At 44.9% G+C, this 22,597-nt stretch overlaps 1 protein-coding gene across 2 annotated transcripts in view; it reads left to right on the top strand.

The window, feature by feature from the left end:
- Nucleotides 1-22,597, top strand: part of ANKFN1 (ankyrin repeat and fibronectin type III domain containing 1) — a 361,082-nt gene that overhangs the window by 219,024 nt on the left and 119,461 nt on the right. For both annotated transcript variants that reach the window (XM_075903834.1, XM_075903832.1), the window contains 2 exons: nt 9,608-9,725; nt 18,017-18,218. In XM_075903834.1, the coding sequence (XP_075759949.1) occupies nt 18,033-18,218 (186 nt within the window). In that variant the 5' untranslated portion in view covers nt 9,608-9,725; nt 18,017-18,032. The remainder of the gene's footprint in view (nt 1-9,607; nt 9,726-18,016; nt 18,219-22,597) is intronic.

Here is a 22,597-nt window from a genome sequence, read left to right on the forward strand (position 1 = left end):
AAAAACCCTAATATTATTTGGGTTCCTTAACTCCAAATTTCACATCCAGTTTTCACCCCCTCCCCCCCCCCCCCCGTTCTTTTGAGCAATTTTCATCCTCCCTGTGTGCACAGGGCCAGACTCTTGACTGGTGTAAATTAGTTTAGCTCAGTGCATAGTCTGTGCCAGGGCTGAGTCCTGGCACTTCTAGGCTTAGAAGTTCATTGCTCTGGCACCTCCATGCTTGCCATATTACTTAAGAATGTAAAAACCATTGCTTGTGCTATGGCACAGAACTGCTCAAGCCCCGGCACCTCTTTCATTATCCATTGAGCACTGGTTCAGCTCCTTTGCCTACAGCAGCTCACAGATGTGGAGGATCTGGCCGATCATATGCAAATGATTCCAACTGAAATAGGTCGTTTGCCTGGTAGTAAAGAGTTGGACATGGTGTAATTGGGACAGCTCAGTGTATGTGCATTTCTGCTCTTCCATGGTCCGTTCTCATGCCTGTGAAGAACTGGGTGAATATTGCCACCTATTGGTTGATGACATAAAAATCTAATCTTGCCTGGTTACCTGGAGATGGAACACAACGTACTCACACTTAAGTATGTGCATTCCCATTCAGGTAACCAAAATGCTATGTATGTTATCCCCGTGCATAAGAAGAAAGTAAAAATCTGATCACTGCAATTGATATCCTGCAAAATGTACTGTTTGGCTGCTAACGTATTTATTGTCTAGGCATTAGAGGCTACTGCAGGATAAATATTATGTTAAATATGCCATTTAGACAGCAAACTAGGGAGGCCATTGTAAATGAAATACATAGCAAAACGTACCTCTTCAGACTGACACCTCGGCTGCTGGAATGTAAAATGGCTCAGTCAGCAATATGCTGGCTGCAGCTCGCCCTGTAAGGGGATCCAAAGAGGGATGTGAAAATGTCTCCACTGCCATGTATTGCTTCATTAGTGCAGTCTGTGGAAATGGAGTAGTTGGACTATTCAGCTCAACTAATTAAGCATGAAATATGGGCGGCTGGAATATTTAAATAGCTGATGTGTATATAGGTCAACCAATGGAATATAAGTCTTAATCGCCAAAGTCTAGGAACGTGTGAGTCCCTGCACCAGATCAGACAAAGACGTCTGACTGCTAGTTTTATCTTAATCCCAATTTCCTATTCTCTCTATGCCTCTTGGGCTTTTCTTCATCTTTAGAGATAAATGTAGGTGTCTCTGGAACTCATTTAACTCTAGTTCAGTTCAGAATTCAGAATAAGGAACTCTAATCCAGTAACCTTTCCTGATCGTTTATTCCATGTTTCTTATCTTTTATGAGAAGTTGCAACACAGTTATCTCCTTATGGTACTTATTCTTACTTTAATAAATGTTATTCTATGTCCTTTTATATCTGGACTCGTGATCAATGAACTTAAAACCATGTGGCAGGAAAGGTTTTCAATTCATTAATTTCAGTTCAAGTTGGCAAAATAGTTATTTTTTAATACGGAGCCTGGACAAGAAAAAAAAGTATTTGTTTTATGTTCTACCAACTATTTGCACTAAAGGATATGGAGAAATACTGAACACCATGAAAAGATAAAGACATGAGGTCAAATCCAAAAGCCAGCCTTCAAAATGATCAGTTCCCACCTAGGCTGTTGAAAGCAGAGGGATAGTAAATATTGGCACCAGAGGAGGAATCACCAGGAAATAGTCATGAATGGACCAGTTGTATTAAACTGTCATCAGACTCTGTTTTGCCCTAACGCAGCCAGAGCGAGCTGTCATCCATAGAGAGTTCCCCAAGGAAAGGACCTAGCTCTCATCCAGACCTGTCCACTAGTGCTGACTGAGGTCAAATATTTTAAATCTTTATTCCAACTGGTATCCGAGGACCCCACTCTGTGGCTTTATTTGCTTCGGTCGACTTTGTGCTCAGGCTGTGGGGTAAGATAAATGAACTACGATAGCTCAGATTTGCTTCCAAGCTAGTCATCGGACTGCATCTGCTCCTTTAGATATTCATCTGTCCCACAGGGTGGGATAAGGTTCTGCAGAAGAGAAGAAAATTGCTTTAAAAAAAAAGAAAAGGGAAGTTTCTAATCTGCGTAGTGGCAGAGGAAAAGCTGGACAATATGATCCCAGTGTTATGGACACAGTTACGTCTGATTACAGAGTGAACTGGTAACCCCACAGAGGAATCTTCTCAGACTCCACCAGTTGGAAGAGAACCGGAGGAAGACTGGGTGGGACCAGGAGCAATGTATATCAGCCCCCCTCATTGGTCCCACAGAGCCTGGGAGCAAATACACACCAGGGATGTACTCAAGTCCCTTTTCAGAAAAGCACTTACACATGCATTTAACTTTAGCCATGTGCCTAAATCTCATTACCTTGAGTAGAATTAGGCACATGCTTAAGTGCTTAGCTGAACCAGGACCTAGGTATTGTTCCTATTTTTCCTCTCATCTGTAATCTTTGTGGGAATGAGATACTTGTCACTGTAATTTACAATGGGCAGCTGCAGAAATTATTATGGTGGAACAAGAGGAGTATCAGGATATTAGCTGAAGAATAGGCAGCAAGAGCAAATTAAAATTCCTCAGAGACAAAGGCCAACCCACTGTGCTAATGTCTACAGCTGGACAAATAATTGGTACCGAATAACTGGCTGGATGAGTCTGGGCACTTTTTGTGCTTGTCCAAATAACGAAGTAGACCTCCACTTCCTCAGATTTGTGTGTTGTTAGAATTTCCTCGTGGGTGTTCTTGTGATGTTTCTTCATGTCCCACGCTCTGTGGTTGGACGCCAACCCGATTATTCTGGATGTTCAGTGTGTGGCACTTTAAATCTGAGTTGTGTCGGCCACTGTATTTTTTCTGTTTCCTGATTCAGGAAGAGCAGGACTTGAATCTGGGTCTTAGTGCACACACACCTCTTTCTCCCTTCAGCTCTCCCCCAGACTTTTTAAATGTAAATATCTTTGGAAAACTCATAATTGCTCAATGAAGCAAAATATAGGTTGACAGTCTCTTAAGCGAGATTCTCTTGCGCGGCAACATCCATGGTCCAGCACTCAAGCAGCAAGGATCCCTGCAGGGCAAGCAGAGCAGTGGGCTGCCCACAGGGAGCTGACGGCAGGGCCGCCAAGTGTGTGGCCATGGGGCTGCCTGGTGGGGATGGGAGCCCCGGCGTGTGGCATGTGGTGCATGTGCCCTGGCATATGGCTACCCAGAGCCCCAGCACATAGCTGCCCGGCGGGTTCCAGAGCCACAGCAGTGATGGCTGCCTGGTGGGTTCTGCAGAGCAGTGGGGCCAGCAGGCGGTGGGGAGCTAGCCAGTGGTGCTGGTGGCAAGGATCCAAAAATGACCTCCCCTGGTCTGGCAAAATCCCTCATCCGGAGCTGGTCAGGTCCCTAGGGTGCCAGACCAGGGAGGTCCAACCTGTAGTTGTTTACCCGTCAGCTCTACTGTATACCAATGTGAATAGGTTACTAGGCAGAGTGAGACCATCTCCAACTCTGCCACTAATTTTCTGTGGGACATTAGACACTTTGAAATCATTTTAAGCAACTTATAGTTGGAACAAGAAATTAGTGACTGTATATTCACCAGCGCATGAAGTGCTTTGTGAAATCCTAAGATAACGTTAGAAACTGATTCATTATCAGACCAAGTTACTTTTCACAGAGCTCCACTCAGATGTCTGAGATGAACTTTGATAACAAGACCAGCACGTGCTGTTCAACCTGCCAGCTGGAATAGAATCCTGACCTGAACTGAAACAAAGTCTCTTGTCCTTCCTTTTGAACATCTACACCTCTATTGCCTTGAAATGACTTTGGTCGGCTTTCGAATACTTGCAAACCCACACTGAGGCTAGGTCTACACGAGGGGATAAGTTCGAATTAAGATACGCAACTCCAGCTACGTTCATTGTGTAGCTTGAGTCATAATATCTTATATCAAATTTTGGCGTTGTCCACACTGCAGGAAGTCGACGGGACTAAGGATGTGGAGGGGTGAATAATTGACCAATCATGTAGTCATTACAATTTGTATTGACTACACGATGAGTCAATGGGAAAAGGTGCTTTGTACCGGCTTGCACTGGTCCAGGAGCTACCCATGCTGTTGCTCTGCAGTTTAAATGTAGTAGGAGTCAGGCAGGCAGGGAGCCCGGCTCCTACTACATTTAAACGGCAGAGCTGGGGCGAGGGTGGGTTCCCGACCAGAGTGAGCCAGGACAGAGCTAGGACCACTGTGGCTCTGCGACTGCGGCTCTGCCGGGATTGGGCGGCTCTTACTATGTTTAAGAGGCAGAGCCACAGTGGTCCTGCACCAGTACAAGCCAGGACTGACCAAGGTTTCTGTGGCTAGGGGCTGTTCACGGTAGCCTGAGCTGGCCACAGGCAGAAGCTGCTTCACGGCAGCATCCCTTACTCTTCTGCTGCTGCCTCTAATACCAGGGAGTCTCTGGTCCAGCACCCTCGGGTCCTGACCGGTCCCGGAAGAGGGATTTTGCTGGACCACGGAAGGTCATATCTGGCCCCCCTCTACTTCCCCGCCCCCCCAGCCCTGGATCGGCTGCCAGCATGCTGGCTGGCTTCCCTCCTCACTCACTAAGTCAGGCAGCTCAGCTCCTGCTCCACTGTGGCGTGCTGGGCTCTTGGTTCCACTGGGCAGCCTCGCTGCAGCGGACCAGGCTCGTGGCCCCGTCCAACTGTGGGGAACCCAGCTGCAAGCCTTCCACCAGGACTCTCTGATCCTGGAACATATGTGATCCTGCCAGACCATGGATGTTGCTGGACCAGGGAGACCCAGTTAACAGAGGTTCAGCCTGCAGGGGTGACACATGACAGAACGAGGAGCAACGGTCTCAAGTTGCAGTGGGGGAGGTCTAGGCTGGATGTGAAATAAAACTATTTCACAAGGAGGGTAAGTGGCACTGCGGAGACAGTGCTGGGGGGAATCAGCTTTTAAGCCAGCTCCTCACAGCACCGGCTCCCGTCCCGACCACTTGCTGCCTCTGATACAGAGGCAGCAAGGGGGCAGGGAAGTGAGTAGTCAAGTAGTTGACTCGACTGCCCAATAAGCTTAGGCTTATAGGGTGTCGACTACTTGCTTACATCCCTAGATGGAAGCACGCTCTCCCTTCAGCTTCCCTTACTCCTCATAGGAGCAGTACTACCGGTATCGACAGGAGTGCCCTCTCAGTTCAAATTAGCACGTCTTCGCTAATTTGAACCCTGTAAGATTGACTGCGGCAGCTTCGATCTTCTCTGTGGTGTAGATATGGCCTAAATGCCCCCCGCTGGTATAAATGAGTGTAGCTACATTCACTTTGATTTACACTAGCCGAGGAGTTGGCGCTGAAGTTTTATATGTGAAACCTAAATTAAAAACTTGGGAGCAAAAGGAAGTTTGATGTCATTAAGGGACTACAAGCTGAACCTCTTCTAAACTTACACTGTCTGGTCCAGCAACATCTATGGTCCAGCAGGACCATGGATGTTCCAGGACCAGAGAGTACCAGTGGAGGGCTGGTGGCTGGGAGCCCAGTAGGACGGCAGGGCAGTGGGCTGCTGGAAGCAAGTCACCAGCGGAGTCAGGATCTAAGAGCATAGCCACGGATGGACTGCCCGGCAGGGCTGGGAGTCCACCATGCTGCAATAGGGCTGCCCAGCTGGCCAGGAAGCCCTGTAGAGCCAGGCTGTGGGGCTGGCAACTTTGCACTGATCTGACTAGTGAGCCATAAGCAACTAACATGTCAGCTGCAAGCAGCAAACCTGTAGACACTAAAAATAATTGTCATGCTAGTCAGAGTTCCCTGTAAGCTGATTGGCAGAGCACCTGCAGCTGCCCATGTGTTTCTCTTGATGGTGCACATCTTCATATGCCTCACTGCACATAACACAATTTATTCCGCACACACATGGAAACAATTAGAGGGGATATTGGTGCTAGCCTTCGTCAATGCAGACCTCTCCTCAGCTTCACTAGTGTGACGCAGTATTCCGTATGCATTATGAAGACATGGTTATGATATGGATGATATGATATGAATGTTTCATAGGTAATACATTTTTTCTAGTTTATTATTTAATCCAGTTTATGTAATTTCTAACGGGAGTGGAAGGTGAGAGGCTGCGCCTACCTTCCTTCACGTTGAGAAAGGAGATGAACATTCTCTAACTTTGGATTTGTACTTCAAGCGGGTTGGATATCTGGGTTCTGGGGCAAATCCCCTTTGATGAGACTTCCCAGATGTGATCTCAGTGTCTGTATTTCTGCAGGTGGTGGTGGGCCTGCCTAGGAGCTTTTCTGGCGGAGGCTTTAGTGCCTGGCTTAGCAAGACAGAGTTTAAGAGGGGCCCAGGCTGGCAGAATAGGTTGACTCAGTGGTATCCCAGCACCTCATTTGGCACCACAAGGGCCCCAACCTTTCCCAGCTAGGTTTACAGACATCTGACACCAAGTCTCAAAAGATAAATTCGTGTTCTTAGAATCATAGAGTTGGGAAAGTCCTCAGGAGGTCAGAGAGTCCAACCCCCTGCCCAAAGCAGGACCAATCCCAACTAAATCATCCCAGCCAGGGCTTTGTCAAGCCATGACATAAAAACTTCTAGGGATGGAGATTTCACCACCTCTCTGGGTAATCCAGCCTACTGCTTCACCACCCTCCTAGGGAAATAGTTCTTCCTAATATCCAACCTAGACCTCCCCCACTGCAACTTGAGACCATTTCTCCTCGTTCTGCCATCTGTCACCATTGAGAACAGCCTCTCTCCATCCCCTTTGGAAACCTTCTTCAGGGAGTTGAAGGCTGCTATCAAATCCCCCTTCACTCTTCTCTTCTGCAGACTTAATAAGCCCAAATCCCTCAGCCTCTCCTCCTAAATCATGTGCTCCAGCCCCCTCATCATTGTTGTTGTTCTCTTCCTCCATACGACTCAGCTTCTGCCTAGCAGATTAATGAAGCTGTAGTTAGTTGAAGGCCATGATCACTGTTAATTGACCCTAATCTGAGGATCATAGGTTTGACTATTAACCAGAGATGGGCTCATGCTGCAGAGCTCTGAGATCCACTTTTCAACCTGCCTGAAGTCTGGTTGGGAGGGCTTGGTGCAGGCCCAGCCTTAGTGTCATAGAATTTATAAAGATTAAGAAAACCTGATTTGATCAACTTCACTCTTGTGTTTGCAGCCATGGGGGCATATAACCATTCAGCCCAGAAGTCAGAGTTGTCTTCAGCTGTCCAGCCAATTCTGCTGCAGGCTATGGAAGGACAGACCCCATTTCCGGTGGGAGCATAGGGACAGGTTTTGCTCTGGTATAAGCAGGACGCCACCCTGCAAGAAGCTGGGCACTCTCAACTCTTCTTTGAAGTGGGTGAGACTCAAGCATGCCCACCGTCTCCCAGAGGGTGTTCAGCTGAGTAATTCCACTGCATCAGGGGGGTTACTCCGAGCTCACACTGACAGCACCCACAATAGTGCTTTTATGTTGCCTACAAGAAACCAGAGGGCAGGCTAGTGGTATCTTGAGGCCCATGCCTGTCATGCTGACCAGTACGGTTTCATTTTCCCTTGTACCCCCTTGTTGGTCTGTTTGTATCCATCTATTGTTTTAGACTTAAAATTGTAAGCTCCTTGGGGCAGGAGCTATCTCCTTCCATGACTGTGGCTTCTCAGTGTTATGATAATACAAATAATAATAACAACACTAAAATTGCTATTATAGACAACTGATCATTACATATCTCAAAATGGGCCTCAGAAACGGTCTTTTTATTTTTTTTCTGTTGCTAGGTGCTTTACTTTCCTGGTGGTTTCAGTGGAACCAGCCAGGCAACCCCCCAAATGCAGAGTGCTTTGCTTGATCTTCTCTGTTTATCTTCAGTCCAACACATATCCACATTTTTAGCATTCTGAGGTTTGGTGCGCTTGTTGCACATTCCGACCTTGTAACATTATTGCTAGGTTCAGTGGGATCCAGGTGTGTAGCCGACAGACCCTGGCCGTCGGCAAGTGGAATGGAACCTGGGACCTTAGGAGCTAAAGCAGTGATATTTTTTTTAAAAGGAGAGGGTTTTGTTTTTTTTGTGTACAGTAGACGATGTAAAAGCTGTGTAAGCCAGAGGCACTGAGACCCCAGAGAAGAGAGAGCAAAGTCCGCTCCACCTCCTTAGCTAAGGAGCCAGCTGGCTTTTAGCTCATGTCTCAAACTCCCAGCCCATAGGTCAGCCTCAACTGGAGTGATTGCACAATCTGGCCTGGAACTCCCATCTGTTATAGGCTCCTAACCCCCACCCCTTCTTGCCATTGGCCTCCCCCCTCAGAACCTCATTCCCAAGGATGTGGCTTCAAGGATCATGAGTGGAAGGGGGGGGGCAAGGTCTGGTGTAGTGCAATGACAGTGCTCGTGCCTCCACCTCACACTCCCTGTGATGTCAGGAGCTGCAGAGAAGTGGAATGCACTGAACGAGTGCACTTGCTCACTCGGCTCCTGCCGCCACACAATTCCCAAAGCTGCATCCTTGGGGATGGGGTCCCATGGGGGGGCAAAGACCAGAAGGGGCAGGGCTTGGGAGCCAGTAATGGATTGGCTGCCTCTGGTCCACTGGGAGTCCTGGGCCGGATTGCACAATGGCTGCGGTCGGGGATGGCCCACGAGCCAGGAGTTTGAGATCACTGGGCTAACACCATGAGCCTCTGCCACATGAGCTAGAAGTCAACTGGCTCTTTGCTAAGGCTGTAGAGCAGACTTCAATCTCCCTTCTTCGTGAGCTAAGTGCCTCTGGGTTACACAGGTTTTACATTCTCCACTGTACATTTTTAAAAAACCCAACCCTCTCCTTTTTTTTTTTAAAGGCGCTGTTTGTCTACAAGGCTGTATTATCAAAATCATTTAAAATTAATTCATAGGGACCTGTTGTAACTGAAATTTAAGTGGCATTAAAGTTGTACTTGCTGGGGGTGGGGGGCAGTTAACTGGCTTAATAACCTTTTAAAGATAACCTATTCATGCTGGGAGCTTTGAAATGATCTTGCAGATGTCCCAGAGCTATATGGATATGGTTGCTGCTTTTGTTGCTATGATTGCAGACTGCTGTATTGGTAGCTTGACAAAAGAAGGAATTGTACATCATCTGCAATCATGAATTCCTGGACAAAGTATAGGGCTTGGATTATTTTTCTCTTATTGATTTAACTTAGAACTAATTGTTTTAAGAGGTCTGCATTAATGTCTTTTTGTTCCTACTGAGTGACAAGTGATTACAATTCCTGTGTTGTTTACTCTGGGCAGTGATTATTTGCTCTACTTGCATGCTGTGTTGATCAATTCTTAGAGATACAACAGGCTAAAAGCATACAGAAGTCATGGCATCTTTGACTACAGAAACAAGAGCCTTAGATACCAGTCATTACTGTAGTTGCAGTGCTAAGAGTACAGGTAGTGTTAAAACATCAAACATTTTACTTCACATGTTTTATAATTTGCTTATCTTTTATTGTTTTTGTTTTGGATTTTTTTTTATTTTATTTTTTTGCACTGAGATTTAATCAGTGATCTTGGAATTCAGTAATTGCTTCATTTTTATTCATTCCTACAGTATAGGAAACAGGTTAATCTGTCCAGGAAAGAAAGCAAAGTCAATGTGAAATATTGAATGAAGATAGTGGACAATTACTGCCAACTTATTCCCATTCTGAATTGTACAGCCTACACTGGTAAGTTAAATTTAATTCTCTAACTCATATATTCTCATGCTAGGTGTTGGTGAATTAAATCACTTAATAAATGTGTGTTTTATAGTTATCTGTTTATGTATGGTTTTTTATCAAATCTTGCAAAGTTAACACTTCCAGATCTATGCTGTATTTATGTGGTGTACCGATGTATACAGTATGTTCATATGTGTATAATCGTCGTACACCTTTATGTAATTCAGGGATTTGTTTCCTGTTTGCAATGTGATTTTAGAAACGGTGCATGAATATTTGAACAGTTGTTTCCCCAAGATGAAATAAGACGCTTTCCAGGATAGGTTATCTAAATGGATTTTATCTGAACTCTCCACTTTTAAACACATTCCTATTAGGTAAGGTTACGTTAATAGTGCCTGGGGGTGTGATCAGAAACCTGATTGCATGTATTAGATGGCATTGTGCCCGGCATGAAACATACGTTGGGACACTTTCCTTTTTTAATTGCAACATGCTATTCGAGAGTGATAATAAATAGCAGAGTCTGCATGCGATGGCTATTACTAGCATAAAATGTCTGCAGCAGACTGCCCGGTGATTCAGATATTTATTATCGGAACCATTTTTGTTGTGATTTTTAATTCTTAGAAAAGTGGGCTACCAATGGTATTGGTTATGCTCAGTTAGGATGTGAGCAGCTGCTTTGCATACTCCCCTGCAGAGCTCTACCTATGCCTCCAGACCTGCAGCACATTTATCATCGTAGCACTCGATTGACTATGACAGGTGATAGCCAGCTAGGTCAGCTATTGTGTTGGCTATTGTGATGTGCCCAGAGATCTATTCAGAACAACTCGGAAATCACCTACACTCATTTAATTTGTGACCTAAGTGAGAGAGGGGCTGAGTTTTCCGGAGCTGACAGTCTTAAAGGTATCGACCCCTGTGTTCCACCTAGCACCTAAAGGGTCAGCTGCTACCAGTTTAACTCTAGCAATCCTCCGTCCTTCATTGCAGCACATCTTCAGTTGTCCCCGTGTTAAAACATGAAGATGCATCTAACGTGCAACTTCAGTGACAATCGTGCATGTTTTGCCGTATCATCTGATGCAGCTATGAAAGCTAACCTGGGTTTCTGATCAAAGGAGCATAAAATGCTCTTACAAAATTATTATAAAACGGTTACCGGCCAGTTTTAATCTCCTTGTATTTGGATCCGCTTTGAATCACAGAATCATTTGAGTTAAAGATGGAAAAGACCCCATAGATTATCAAATTAATTTCCTTCCCAGGGCAGAATAGTTCTGAGACTTTATTGAGTCTAGATTTCATCAGTTCCCTTGGGAGATAGCTCTCCAGCATAATAAGAACACATTAGAAGCTGAACCTCTCTAGTTTGGCACTTTCTGGCCTAGCAACATCCATAGTCCAGCATGATTTTAGTGAGCTGAAGGTCCACTTATCATGGGTGTGGCTAAGTTTTCTGTGATCCCATAAAGTTTGTTTACATCTACCAAACATGGCTCGCAGTGTTTTGTGCTGTTATTTAGCATTAATTTACCCCCAAATATCTTCTAAGAGCCCAGTAGGCAGTGGAAGTGTTGGTAATGCTGCTAGATAATATTGACCTCCCACAACTAGGCAATTTCTCTGGTTCGGCACCTTTCAGGAGGTCCTGAGAGTGCCAGACTAGAGGCATTCAACCTGTACTAGAAAGTTTTACCCAATATACACCATACATCCTTTCCTTTTTCTCATCTTATCACTCTTTATTACAGATCTTATTGTGCTGTTCTAAATACAGTAATCTTCTGTAGTATTTCACATTTTACAAACATTGTATGAATATAGTGAGCAGGACTCCAATGAATTTGCATTACATTATTCCCAACCATTACTTGACTGTTGCGTGCTTAGTTCATGCAATGTTTGATGTACCACTGTTCATATCTAAAAATAGCACTTTGAACAGTTTTCAGGTCATTGGTTACCTCAAATTGGATCTATGTGGGTACTATACTGTTGCCACATAAAATAGATACTGTCACTGAATCACTGCATGTTTTATACCTATGTTTAGTCAACCTCCTCTTTGACCTATGTCTCTTTGGATAAAGAGAAACACCCATGTGGTTCTATGGTCAGAAAATGTATGTTTATCATATATGTATAAATAAAATATTCGGTATCTTTTGTATCACATCTTTCATCAGTGGATCTCAAAGTTCTTTACAAGTGAGCCATATATTGTTACCCTCATTGTACTGATGGGGAAACCGAAGCAGAGAACAGTTAAAAAAACTTATCCAATGTCACCCCGCAAGCCAGTGGTAAAACCAAGTCTCCTGACACACCATCTAGTTCCTATCCATTGGGAAATCCTTCTTTGCACCTCCATATTGGTTTTAAAGATCACCTGTGGCTAAATCGTCTCTGGGTAATTAGAGAGACAAGTTGGGCGAGGTAATATCTTTTACTGGACCGACTTTCTAGAGACAAGCTTTTGATCTACACAGAGCTCCTCTTCAGCTCTGGGGAAGGTACTAAGAGTATCACAGCTAAATTGAACAGACAGACTATGTGCTAACTACTTAGGCTAACCAAATGGACAGTTCAAGGTGAAGTAGCCAGTAACTCATTTTCCACCAACCTCTTCAAGGTCAGCGTCAGAAGCAAGCACCCTACGGACCAGGACACGCCAACCTAAAGTGGCACCAGACGCTGCCAGAACAACAGATGCAAACCCTGTGCACACATTTCCACTGCTGTAATGATCAACTCCTCCTCCCCCAGAAGATACCTTTCAAGCTCCATGGGTCTGACACATGCCTATCGCCACATGTGATGTACTTCATCCAATGCACTACATGTTCTGATAACAACGATGGGGGTTGAAACCAGACTAGCACTACATTCTGGAATGAGCATGCACAGTAAAGTGGTAAAAGATAAAAATATCCTATCGTGTGGGTGAACATTTTTTTCCACGAAGTGAGTGCTCTGGATCTGATCCCTCAGTCCTCATCCTCAAAGGAAATCTGCACAACGCTTGCAAAAGGCGAACCTGGGAGCTCAAATTCATAACTTTACTAGATGCTACAAACCATGGCCTTAATAAAGACACTGAATGTCTGACATATTGCTGCAATGTGTAACTAGCTGATCATCCTTTTTGTCCTATGACTGCAGGAGTGTAAATGGGCCACTTCACCTAGAATGACCCCTTAGAATAAGGCTAAACTATGTATTCCATCTTGTATTTAGTTGTGACACTCAGGATACCTTTCCCAGACCTGAAGAAGAACTCTCTGCCAGGGGTGGCAAGTTTGCAGAAATTTTGGTGGTACTCAGAGTGCCCAGAGTCCAAACCTTTCCCCCATCCAAAATCCCTCTCCCACACCTGCCTAGTGCTTTGGAAGGCAGTTTGGTTAGCAGACTTCCTGTTTCTGATGTACGTTAAAAAAATTGCTATTACTTTTTGAGTTCTTGGCTAGCCGTTCTTCAAACTGTTGTATTCATATGTATATGAATCTTCCTAATCTTATTTTCATGCTTCATTTGCCAGACTTTATGCTCCTTTCTATTTTCCTCACTTTGGATTTAACTTCCATTTTTTAAATGATGCTTTTTATTTCTTATTGCCTTCTTATACTTGATTGTTAAGCCATGGTGGCACTTTTTTGTTCTCTTATTTTGGTTTTTTTTTTTTTTAAATTTGGGACATACATTTAAGTTAAGCCTTAATTATGGCATCTTTAAAAAGTTTCCATGCAGTTTGCAGGGATTTCCCTTTTGACACAGGATACCTTTTAATTTCTGTTTACGTAACCTCTTTATTTGGTGTAGTTCACCTTTCATCCCAGCTGAGCTGGAGGCAGAGGAGCCAGCAGCTGGGAGAGCAGCCTGGACTGGCACCTGGGAGTGCAGTCCCGACCGGGGCCAGTGCAGTGGGGAGCGCAGCCCTGGCAAAGCAGGGGGCAGTGGTGCAGCAGGGAGCAGGGCCGACAGCCAGGAGGGGAGCCCAGACCTCCCCTGGTCAGGCAAACTCTGTGGTTTGGGAGTGCTCAGGTCCCGAGGGTGCTGGACTAGGGAGGTCCCATCTGCATTTCCAAGCGGTCTAGCTATATTCACCTCCTGGACCAGATCCTATGCTCCACTTAGGACTAAATCTAGAACGGCTTCTCCTCTTGTGGGTTCCAGAACCAGCTGCTCCAAGAAGCATTTAAGGTGCCAAGAAACTTTATCTCTTCATCCCGTCCCGAGGGGACATGTATCCAGTCAATATGGGGATAGTTAAAATCCCTCATTAGGATTGAGATTTTTATTTTTTTATAGCCTCTCTCTAAGCTCCCTTAGCATTTCTGTCACTATCACCATCCTGGCCAGGTGGTCAGTAATATATCCCTGTGGCTATACTCTGATTATTACATCATGGAATTGCTATCCATAGAGATGCTATGGTACAATTTGCTTCTTTTAAGATTTGTATTTAATTTGATTTCTTTCAAATACAGTGCCACTTCCCCACCAGCATTCTGTGCTTCCAATATATTTTGTACCTTGGTATTTCTGTGTCCCAATGATTATCCCCATTCCACCAGTTTTTATGGGTATGTCTACACTGACAAAGTTGAGTTAAGATACACAACTTCAGCTACATTAATTGTGTAGCTGAAGTCGAAGTAGCTTCACTCGGCTTTTGGTGCTGCCTACACCGTGGGTAGTTGAAGGAAGCACACTTCTTTCAACTTCCCTTATTCCTTGTGAAAGCAGGGTACTGGCATCGACTGGAGTGCCCCTCTCCATTCAAATTAGCTATCTTAACTAAACCACCAATTTGAACCCTGGAAGATCGACAGCGGCAGCTTCAATCTTCCTCCATAGAGCAGACGTACCCTGTCATGCCTTGTGTCTATCAGGGATGGTCTAGACAGTATTTGGTCCTGCCATGAGGGCAGGGGACTGGACTCGATGACCTCTCGAGGTCCCTTCCAGTCCTAGTATTCTATGATTCTATGCCCGTTTGTCAAAATCCTCCTTTAATATGAGGTACGCTAGTTCCCTTATATTATTATTTAGACTTCCAGCGTTTCTATATATGCACTTTAAAAACTTATCATTTTTTAGTTGTCTGCCATTACACAATGGCTACGTCTACACTGGCATGATTTTCCGGAAATGCTTTTAACAGAAAAGTTTTCCGTTAAAAGCATTTTTGGAAAAGCGCGTCTAGATTGGCAGGACGCTTTTCCGCAAAAGCACTTTTTGCGGAAAAGCGTCCGTGGCCAATCTAGACGCGCTTTTCTGCAAAAATCCCCCCGATCGCCATTTTCACGATCGGGGCTTTTTTGAGGAAAACAGTACTGTGCTGTCTACACTGGCCCTTTTGCGCAAAAGTCTTTCGGAAAAAGACTTTTGCCCGAACGGGAGCAGCATAGTATTTCTGGAAAAGCACTGACCATCTTACATGAGATCGTCAGTGCTTTTCCGGAAATTCAAGTGGCCAGTATAGACAGCTGGCAAGTTTTTCTGGAAAAGCAGCTGATTTTCCGGAAAAACTTGCCAGTCTGGACGCAGCCAATGTGATTGGATGGTACCCTTTTTCATTAGACTATTACTCATCAGATATTACCTGTGTTTTATCATTTTCCGTCCTTTCCTTTTTACTAGGATATAGAGAATCTTTATTAATAGACCTTCCCCTAAGGGATGTCCCTATCCAATCAGTGTTCTCCACACCTGTCAGCTTTCCCCAGCCTTAGTTTAGATTTTGCTCTACAACCTTTTTTAAGTGCCAGCAATCTGGTTCCATTTTGGATTAGGTGGAACCCATCCTTCCTGTGTAGACTCTCCTTCTCCCAAAGTTTCCCCAGTTCTTAATAAATCTGAACTCCTTCTCCCTGCACCTTTGGTCTCACACATGTGTTGAGATCCTGCAGTTTTCTTCTCTCCTTCCCTATGTAATTGGTACCTACATTTGCTACAACCACAGGCTCCTTCCCACTGGATGCGATGGAGGGGACCTTCCTGCTGCCCCTACAGATATCCCTTTCCCCTAAACCTGGACTCTACAGTGTGTTATTTTGCAGGGAGGGAGGAGAAAAGGAGGAACTTTTCGCACTATTTCTCTCTATTGCAAATGGAACAAATAATTCCAGTAACCGTAGGTTTTATTTTTATTGTAACCTCTGTACAATGTTACAAGGTTCCTTGGCCCAGAGAGTGGAACACTGGGCTGAAATTAAAGAGACCTGAATTCTGTGCCTGCCTCTGCTGTGTGACCTAGGCAAGGGTCCTGATTGTGCCCAGTGCTGGTCTTACAATGGCGTTAGTGGCTCCATGGTGCTGGGCCCATGCTTAGAAGGGGCCCTGGCCTGCTCCACTTGCCCTGTGCCCTGAGACCCTGCTTACAACTTGGTCCTCTGCTGCCTCTTCATCCCAGCCACCTGCTTCTCTCTCTGCCCCAGCTGCCTGGGGCTAGATCCCAGTGCACCTCTGTCTCTGGGCAGTCTCTGCTCCCCACCACCTGTGCCACCCTGCCTGTCTCCCTGGAGCTGAGCTGACCAGTCTCAGCCATAAGTGTGGTGGCTTGGTTGGGCACCTCCAAGCAAGTGGGTTTTGAGCGACTTCAGCCTGGCTGATCGTGCCACTCCTGAGGGCTGGAGTAATTCCCCGCCCCGGGCAGGACCAGCCCTGGCTGGCTCATGGCTCAGCCACGTAGACACAGTCACCTCCCAGGTGGGCCAGTGAGTGCGGTCGGGTGGCAGGGTGTAGGGGAATGCCCTTGAGGAGAGGAGGCATGTTGGCAACACAGGGCTAGGTGGGCCACTGGGTGCCTGGCAAATGCCGTTTTATAAATAGCGCCCTTGTGCTGGTTTGGGAAGAGCAGGGTCACCCCTGCCAGGTCATGTCCCTTTGCCTCTGGCTGGCCCCTCACTCTGGGGACTGGCCTCCCCATATCATGCTCCATCACCCCATGGGGCCCACAGGTACATTTGGTGCCAGGCCCACAAAAGGCTAATCTGGTCCTGATTGTGCCTCTGTTTCCTGTCTTCCTCCTTTGTCTCCGCTATTTAGATTAGCTCTTCAAGGCAGGGCCAGTGGCTCTGTGTTTTGTGCAAGTCCTTAGGGTGACAAGGCCATAATTTCAGCTCAAGCTCTGGGCTCTATTAAAATACCAATTGATGATAATAATAATAATGAAGAAGAAGCCAGGTAGCGTCTGTTGTATGCCGGCTTCTCACTGCTCCTCCACTCCAGGGCCATCATGCTCAATGAAAGACGATCCTTGAGAAATTAGGCGGCCGGCTTTGCTTTGCCTCCGTTTTTTGCTCATTAGTTGCCGGGCTGCTGCTTATTCTGTTTGCACACACTGGAGTGCTGATTTAATGAGGACGTCTCGTGGTCCCAATTATCTCGATCTCTGGGCATGTGCTCATCATTCAGAGGCCTTGTCTATTTGTAAAACCTCGTTAGCCTGGGAAATGTGTGAGGTGATTTGTAAATGGGCCTGTTTGTGTTGAGACTGTCGGCTTTGCCACCCCTTCACCAGTGGGCACGGAAGACTTAGATGACTTGTGTTAGCTGGCACCAAGCTTTCAACTTACAGGCAAATTAAAGGCAAAGAGCAGCCTCAGTTACAGGGCAAGAAAGGGATTGCCCCTTCCATTTATTGTCATAAAAGCTTCTCTACTAAATTGTTAAATCCTGATTCTGTAATCCTACCTGTTCTGGTTGAATTTAGGGACTATCATCATCACTTTACAAATCTCTCTTCCCAATTCTCATTTAACCCAAACTGCACCTTTTCCTCCCCACGCACACTTAGTTCCCCGGGTATCAAACCCACATTTTGGAGTTCTTATTCTCTGTTGGTTGCATTGGAGTCTACATATCCAGTGTTCCCTGTAAGCTGAGTGCCTGGATGGCCACCCAGGAGTGATTCAGGTGCCACACAGCTGATTAGCAAGGTGCCCACAGTTGACAGCACGTGTATTGACTGGTGGTGCACATTCACACATGCCTCAGGGGACATCATAAAATTTATTCAGCACATGGATGGAAAAAATAGAGGGAACATTGTCTACATCATATTCCCACCCATTGATATCAATGGGGCTATCTCTGAAAGAAACAACTCACCAATGTAAAGGATCTAAAATGTGGCATTTCATGTTCTTGGTGAGGGGTTGGGTTATCTGTAGGACAGTCATTCACTGCACAAGTCTTGATGTGTGTGTTATGACAAAGCGTTTTGAATGGATGACGTTATTGTAGCAAACCCATGACAAACGGCTACGTTATCCTCTCTCTAGGAACAGCCACGTGAAAATGACACAGCAAATGCAGAACTTAAACCTTTCGCAGACGAAAAAGAATAGTGGGCCATCTTCTCCGAATGCTGCTAAACGGCTGTATCGCAACCTCTCTGAGAAGCTGAAGGGGAGTCATGCATCCTTTGATGAGGTGTATTTCAGGGCAAAGTCAGATCGACTCAGTCTCCGAAAGACTTCGGTGGTAATTACTTCATTTTTAATAGCTGTCATATTAGCTAGTTTCACCTTGACCTTGCTTCCCTGTTGTACCCCTTCCTGTAGATTCCTGTTATTGCTTTTGATTCCTCTGCTTTGTTTTAACTACTCAATCTTCAGGTGCTTACTATTCCCAGTTCTGCCTTCCTGTTTTTCCCTTTGATATTTCCATACCCTCTACTCCTTGTTTCCCACTCCCCTACTCTCCCCTGCCCCCGCCGCCTTCCCTTCTCCCCTATTTATTTTGGATCTGCACAGCCTAAACTCAAAAGTCCGGTCATCTGATGAAGTGAGCTGTGCCCACGAAAGCTCATGATCCCATCTACATGTTTTCTTAGTCTGTAAGGTGCTTCCAGACCATTTGTTATTTTTTAAGTTTGTCCAACTCCTCTACACACTCACACACACACACACACACACACACACACAGAGAGAGAGAGAGAGAGAGAGAGAGCTGTTCTTGAGATTATGACAGAGGAATACCATTGATGAGAAGCACAAGGTAACCAGCCCTATGCTTAATAATATTTGTACTGCAGAGTAGATACTGATTTTTTCATTATTTTTTCTCCAATTTCTGGGTCCCCCTGTACCAGTACTTTATTCCATCAGGTGCTCCCTTTTAAGGAATAAGATACTGCACAACATGAAAAAATGTGGCAGAAATCCAGCCTTACAGATAAGGAAATGTCTAGGGCACCTTGGACATATAAGAAATGATCATTTATTCTAGAGAAAATTAAAGGGTGATTTGATGTATAAGAACAAAACAATGGTCATACTAGGACAGACCAAAGGTCCATGTAACCTAGAATCCTGTCTTCTGAGTGTGCCAGGTGCCCCAGAGAGTGTGATCAGAACAGGAAATCATCAAGTGATCCATTCCCTGTCACCCATTCCCAAAGGCTAGAAATGTCATCCCTACCCATCCTGGCTAATAGTCATTGATGGACTTATCCTCAATGAATGTATCTAGCGCCTCTTGAACCTTGTTATAGTCTTGGCCTTCACAAAATCTTCTGGCAAGGAGTTCCACAGGTGGACTGTATGTTGTATGAAGAAATACTTCCTTTTGTTCATTTTAAACATGCTGCCTAATAATTTCATTTGGTGATCCCTAGTTTTTGTGTTATGGGAAGGAACAAATAACTTTTCTTTATTCATTTTCTCCACATCAGTCATCACTTTCCTAAACTGAAAAGTCCCAGTCTTATTAATCTCTCCTCATATGGCACCCATCCCATACCCCTCATCATTTTTGTTACCCTTTTCTGAACTTTTTCCAATGCCAATATAATTTTTTGAGATGAGACAACCACATCTGCATACAGTATTCAAGATGTGGGCGTACCATGGATTTATACAGAGGCAATAAGATATTGTCAGTCTTATTCCCTAACTCTTTCTTAATGATTCTGCTTTTTTGACTACTGCTGCACATTGAGTGGATGTTTTCAGAGAACTATTCACAATGACTCCAGGATCTCTCTCTTAAGTGGTAACAACTAATTTAGTCCCTGTCATGTTAAATGAATAGTTTTTTCCAATATGCATTAAGTTGCATTGAATTTCATCTGCCATTTTGTTATCCAGTCATCTAATTTTGTGAGATCCTTTTGCTGAAGCTTTTTACTGTCTGCTTTGGACATAACTATCTCACAAAGGATGAATATAAGCAAACAACACAGGTATGCAGGGGCAAGATTAGAAAGGCAAAGGCACAAAATGAGCTAAACCTAGCTAGAGGCATAAAGAAGATGTTCTTCAAATATATTAGGAGCAAGACCAAAGACAAAGTAGGCCCATTGCTCAGTTAAGAGGGAAAAAACAATAACAGGAAACTTGGAAATGGTAGAGGTGCTTAATGACTTCATTTCGGCTTTCATCAAGAAGATGGATGGTGATGGGATGCCTAACTTAGTGAATGCTAATGGGAATGGGGTAGGTTTAGAAGTTAAAATAAAAGAACAAGTTAGAAATTACTTAGAAAAGTTAGATGTCTGCAAGTCACCAGGGCCTGATGAAATGCATCCTAGAAGGAGCTGATAGAGGAGGTGTCTGATCCTTTAGCTATCTTTGAAAATCATGGAAGTCGGGAGAGATTCCAGAAGACTAGAAAAGCCCATTTCTAAAAAGGGAAATAAGAACAACCCACAAAACTACAGACCAGTCAGTTTAACTTCTGTGCCAGGGAAGATAATGAAGCAAGTAATTAAGGAATCCATCTGCAAACATCTGGAAGATAATAAGTGATAGGTAACACCCAGCATGGATTTGTAAAGAACAAATCATGTCAAACCAATCTGATAGCTTTCTTTCATAGGATATCAAGCCTTGTAGATAAGGGAGAAGTGGTGGACGTGGTATACCTAGATTTTAGTAAGTCATTTGACACAGTCTCGCATGACCTTCTTATCAATAAACTAGGGAAATGCAAACTAAATGGGGCTACTATAAGGTGGATGCATAACCGGCTGGATAACCGTTCTCAGAGAAGCGACAAGGAGTCCTGTGGCACCTTATAGACTAATGGATGTATTGGAGCATAAGCTTTCATGGGCAAAAACCCACTTCATCAGATGCAAGAAGTGGGTCTTTGCCCACAAAAGCTTATGCTCCAATACATCTGTTAATCTATAAGGTGCCACAGGACTCCTTGTCGCTTTTGCAGATCCAGACTAGCACGGCTACCCCTCTGATACCTGACATCGTTCTCAGAGAGTAGTTATTAACAGTTCACAATCCTGCTGGAGGGGCATAACAAGTGGGGTTCCGCAGGGGTCTGTTTTGAAACCGGTTCTGTTCAATATCTTCTTCAATGATTTAGATATTGGCATAGAGAGTACAAGTATTAAGTTTGCAGATGATACCAAGCTGGGAGAGGTTGCAAGTGCTTTGGAGGATAGGGTCAAAATTCAAAATGAACTGGACAAACTAGAGAAATAGTCTGAGGTAAACAGGATGAAGTTTAATAAGGACAAATGCAAAGTACTCCACTTAGGAAGGAAAAATCAGTTTCACACATACAGAATGGGAAATGATTGTCTTGGAAGGAGTTCTGTTGAAAGCGATTTAGGGGTCATAGTGGATGAGACGTTAAACACGAGTCAACAGTGTGACACTGTTGCAAAAAAAGCAAACACGATTCTGGGATGCATTAACAGGAGTGTTGTGAGCAAAACATGAGAAGTCATTCTTCCATGCTACGCTAATTAAGCCTCATTTAGAATATTCTGTCCAGTTCTGGGCAGCACATTTCAAGAAAGATGTGGAGAAATTGGAGAAGGTCCAAAGAAGAGCAACAAAAGTGATTAAAGGTCTAGAAAACATAAAAACATAAGAACGGCATACTGGGTCAGACCAAAGGACCATATAGCCATGTAGCCTGTCTGCCGACAGTGGCCAGTACCAGGTGCCCCAGAAAGGGTGGACCGAAGACAATGATCAAGCGATCCACTGGGAATACACTGGAACAGACAGGTACAGGGTATCGGCGTTTCTAGCCCCTAGGGAGGAGGTACTGGGAGCAATGGGGCACTGTGTGAAATAAGCTATTTGCATATATTTTGCATGTATATGCAGCCAAACTTAAGTTGCAGCCCTTGGGATGTGCTATGAGTATCATCGTGGCCCCTGAGGCTTCCAAAGTTGAGTAGCCCTGATCTAGACGGTGCTTGATCCTGCTGTGAGAGCAGGGGGCTGGACTCGATGGCCTCTCAAGGTCCCTTCCAGTTCTAGGATTCTATGATCTTGAGCTGTTTTTTATCATCTGCAGATTTTGCCGCCTCACTGTTTGCCCCTTTCACCAGATCATTTATGGCTCTGTCGAATGGGATTGGTTCCAGTACAGACCCTTGGGGGATAATGCTAGATACCTCTGTCCATTCAGAACAATGGCCCTTTGTTTCCTATCTTTTTAATGCGCCAACATCTCTAAACAGCAGAGGAAGGAACAGTCGAATGAGTAACAATTAAGTGCAAGGGTCACAGGCTAGGGTGGTAAACACTAGATCAGAACCCAGACAGAGACCTGCACAGATCAAAGCTTTTGGCACTTTCCTCTGGTCGCAGAGCCCATCTGTAGTGCTTGAATTTACAGGCTGCCGAGCATAGCACATAGGCCCTCTTTTAACCCAGCGCATGACTAGTCCCTTTGACTTCAATGGGGCTACTGTGATACAGCCGCGTGCATGGAGTTTTGGCAAGGTAGGCTGAACAGGCAAAGGGTCTCCCCACCCTCGAACGACATGGGTTCCGTAACCAGCACGACCGTATCTATTTATTACTGGCAGGGGGTTTTGAGGCAGCTGCCCTCCTGCTGCTGGTGCTGCTGAAACAAAACAGGTTTCCTCCCCTCGGGAGACA

Source organism: Pelodiscus sinensis, chromosome 20 (assembly GCF_049634645.1).
Source record: "Pelodiscus sinensis isolate JC-2024 chromosome 20, ASM4963464v1, whole genome shotgun sequence".
Classification (NCBI taxonomy): domain Eukaryota; kingdom Metazoa; phylum Chordata; order Testudines; family Trionychidae; genus Pelodiscus; species Pelodiscus sinensis.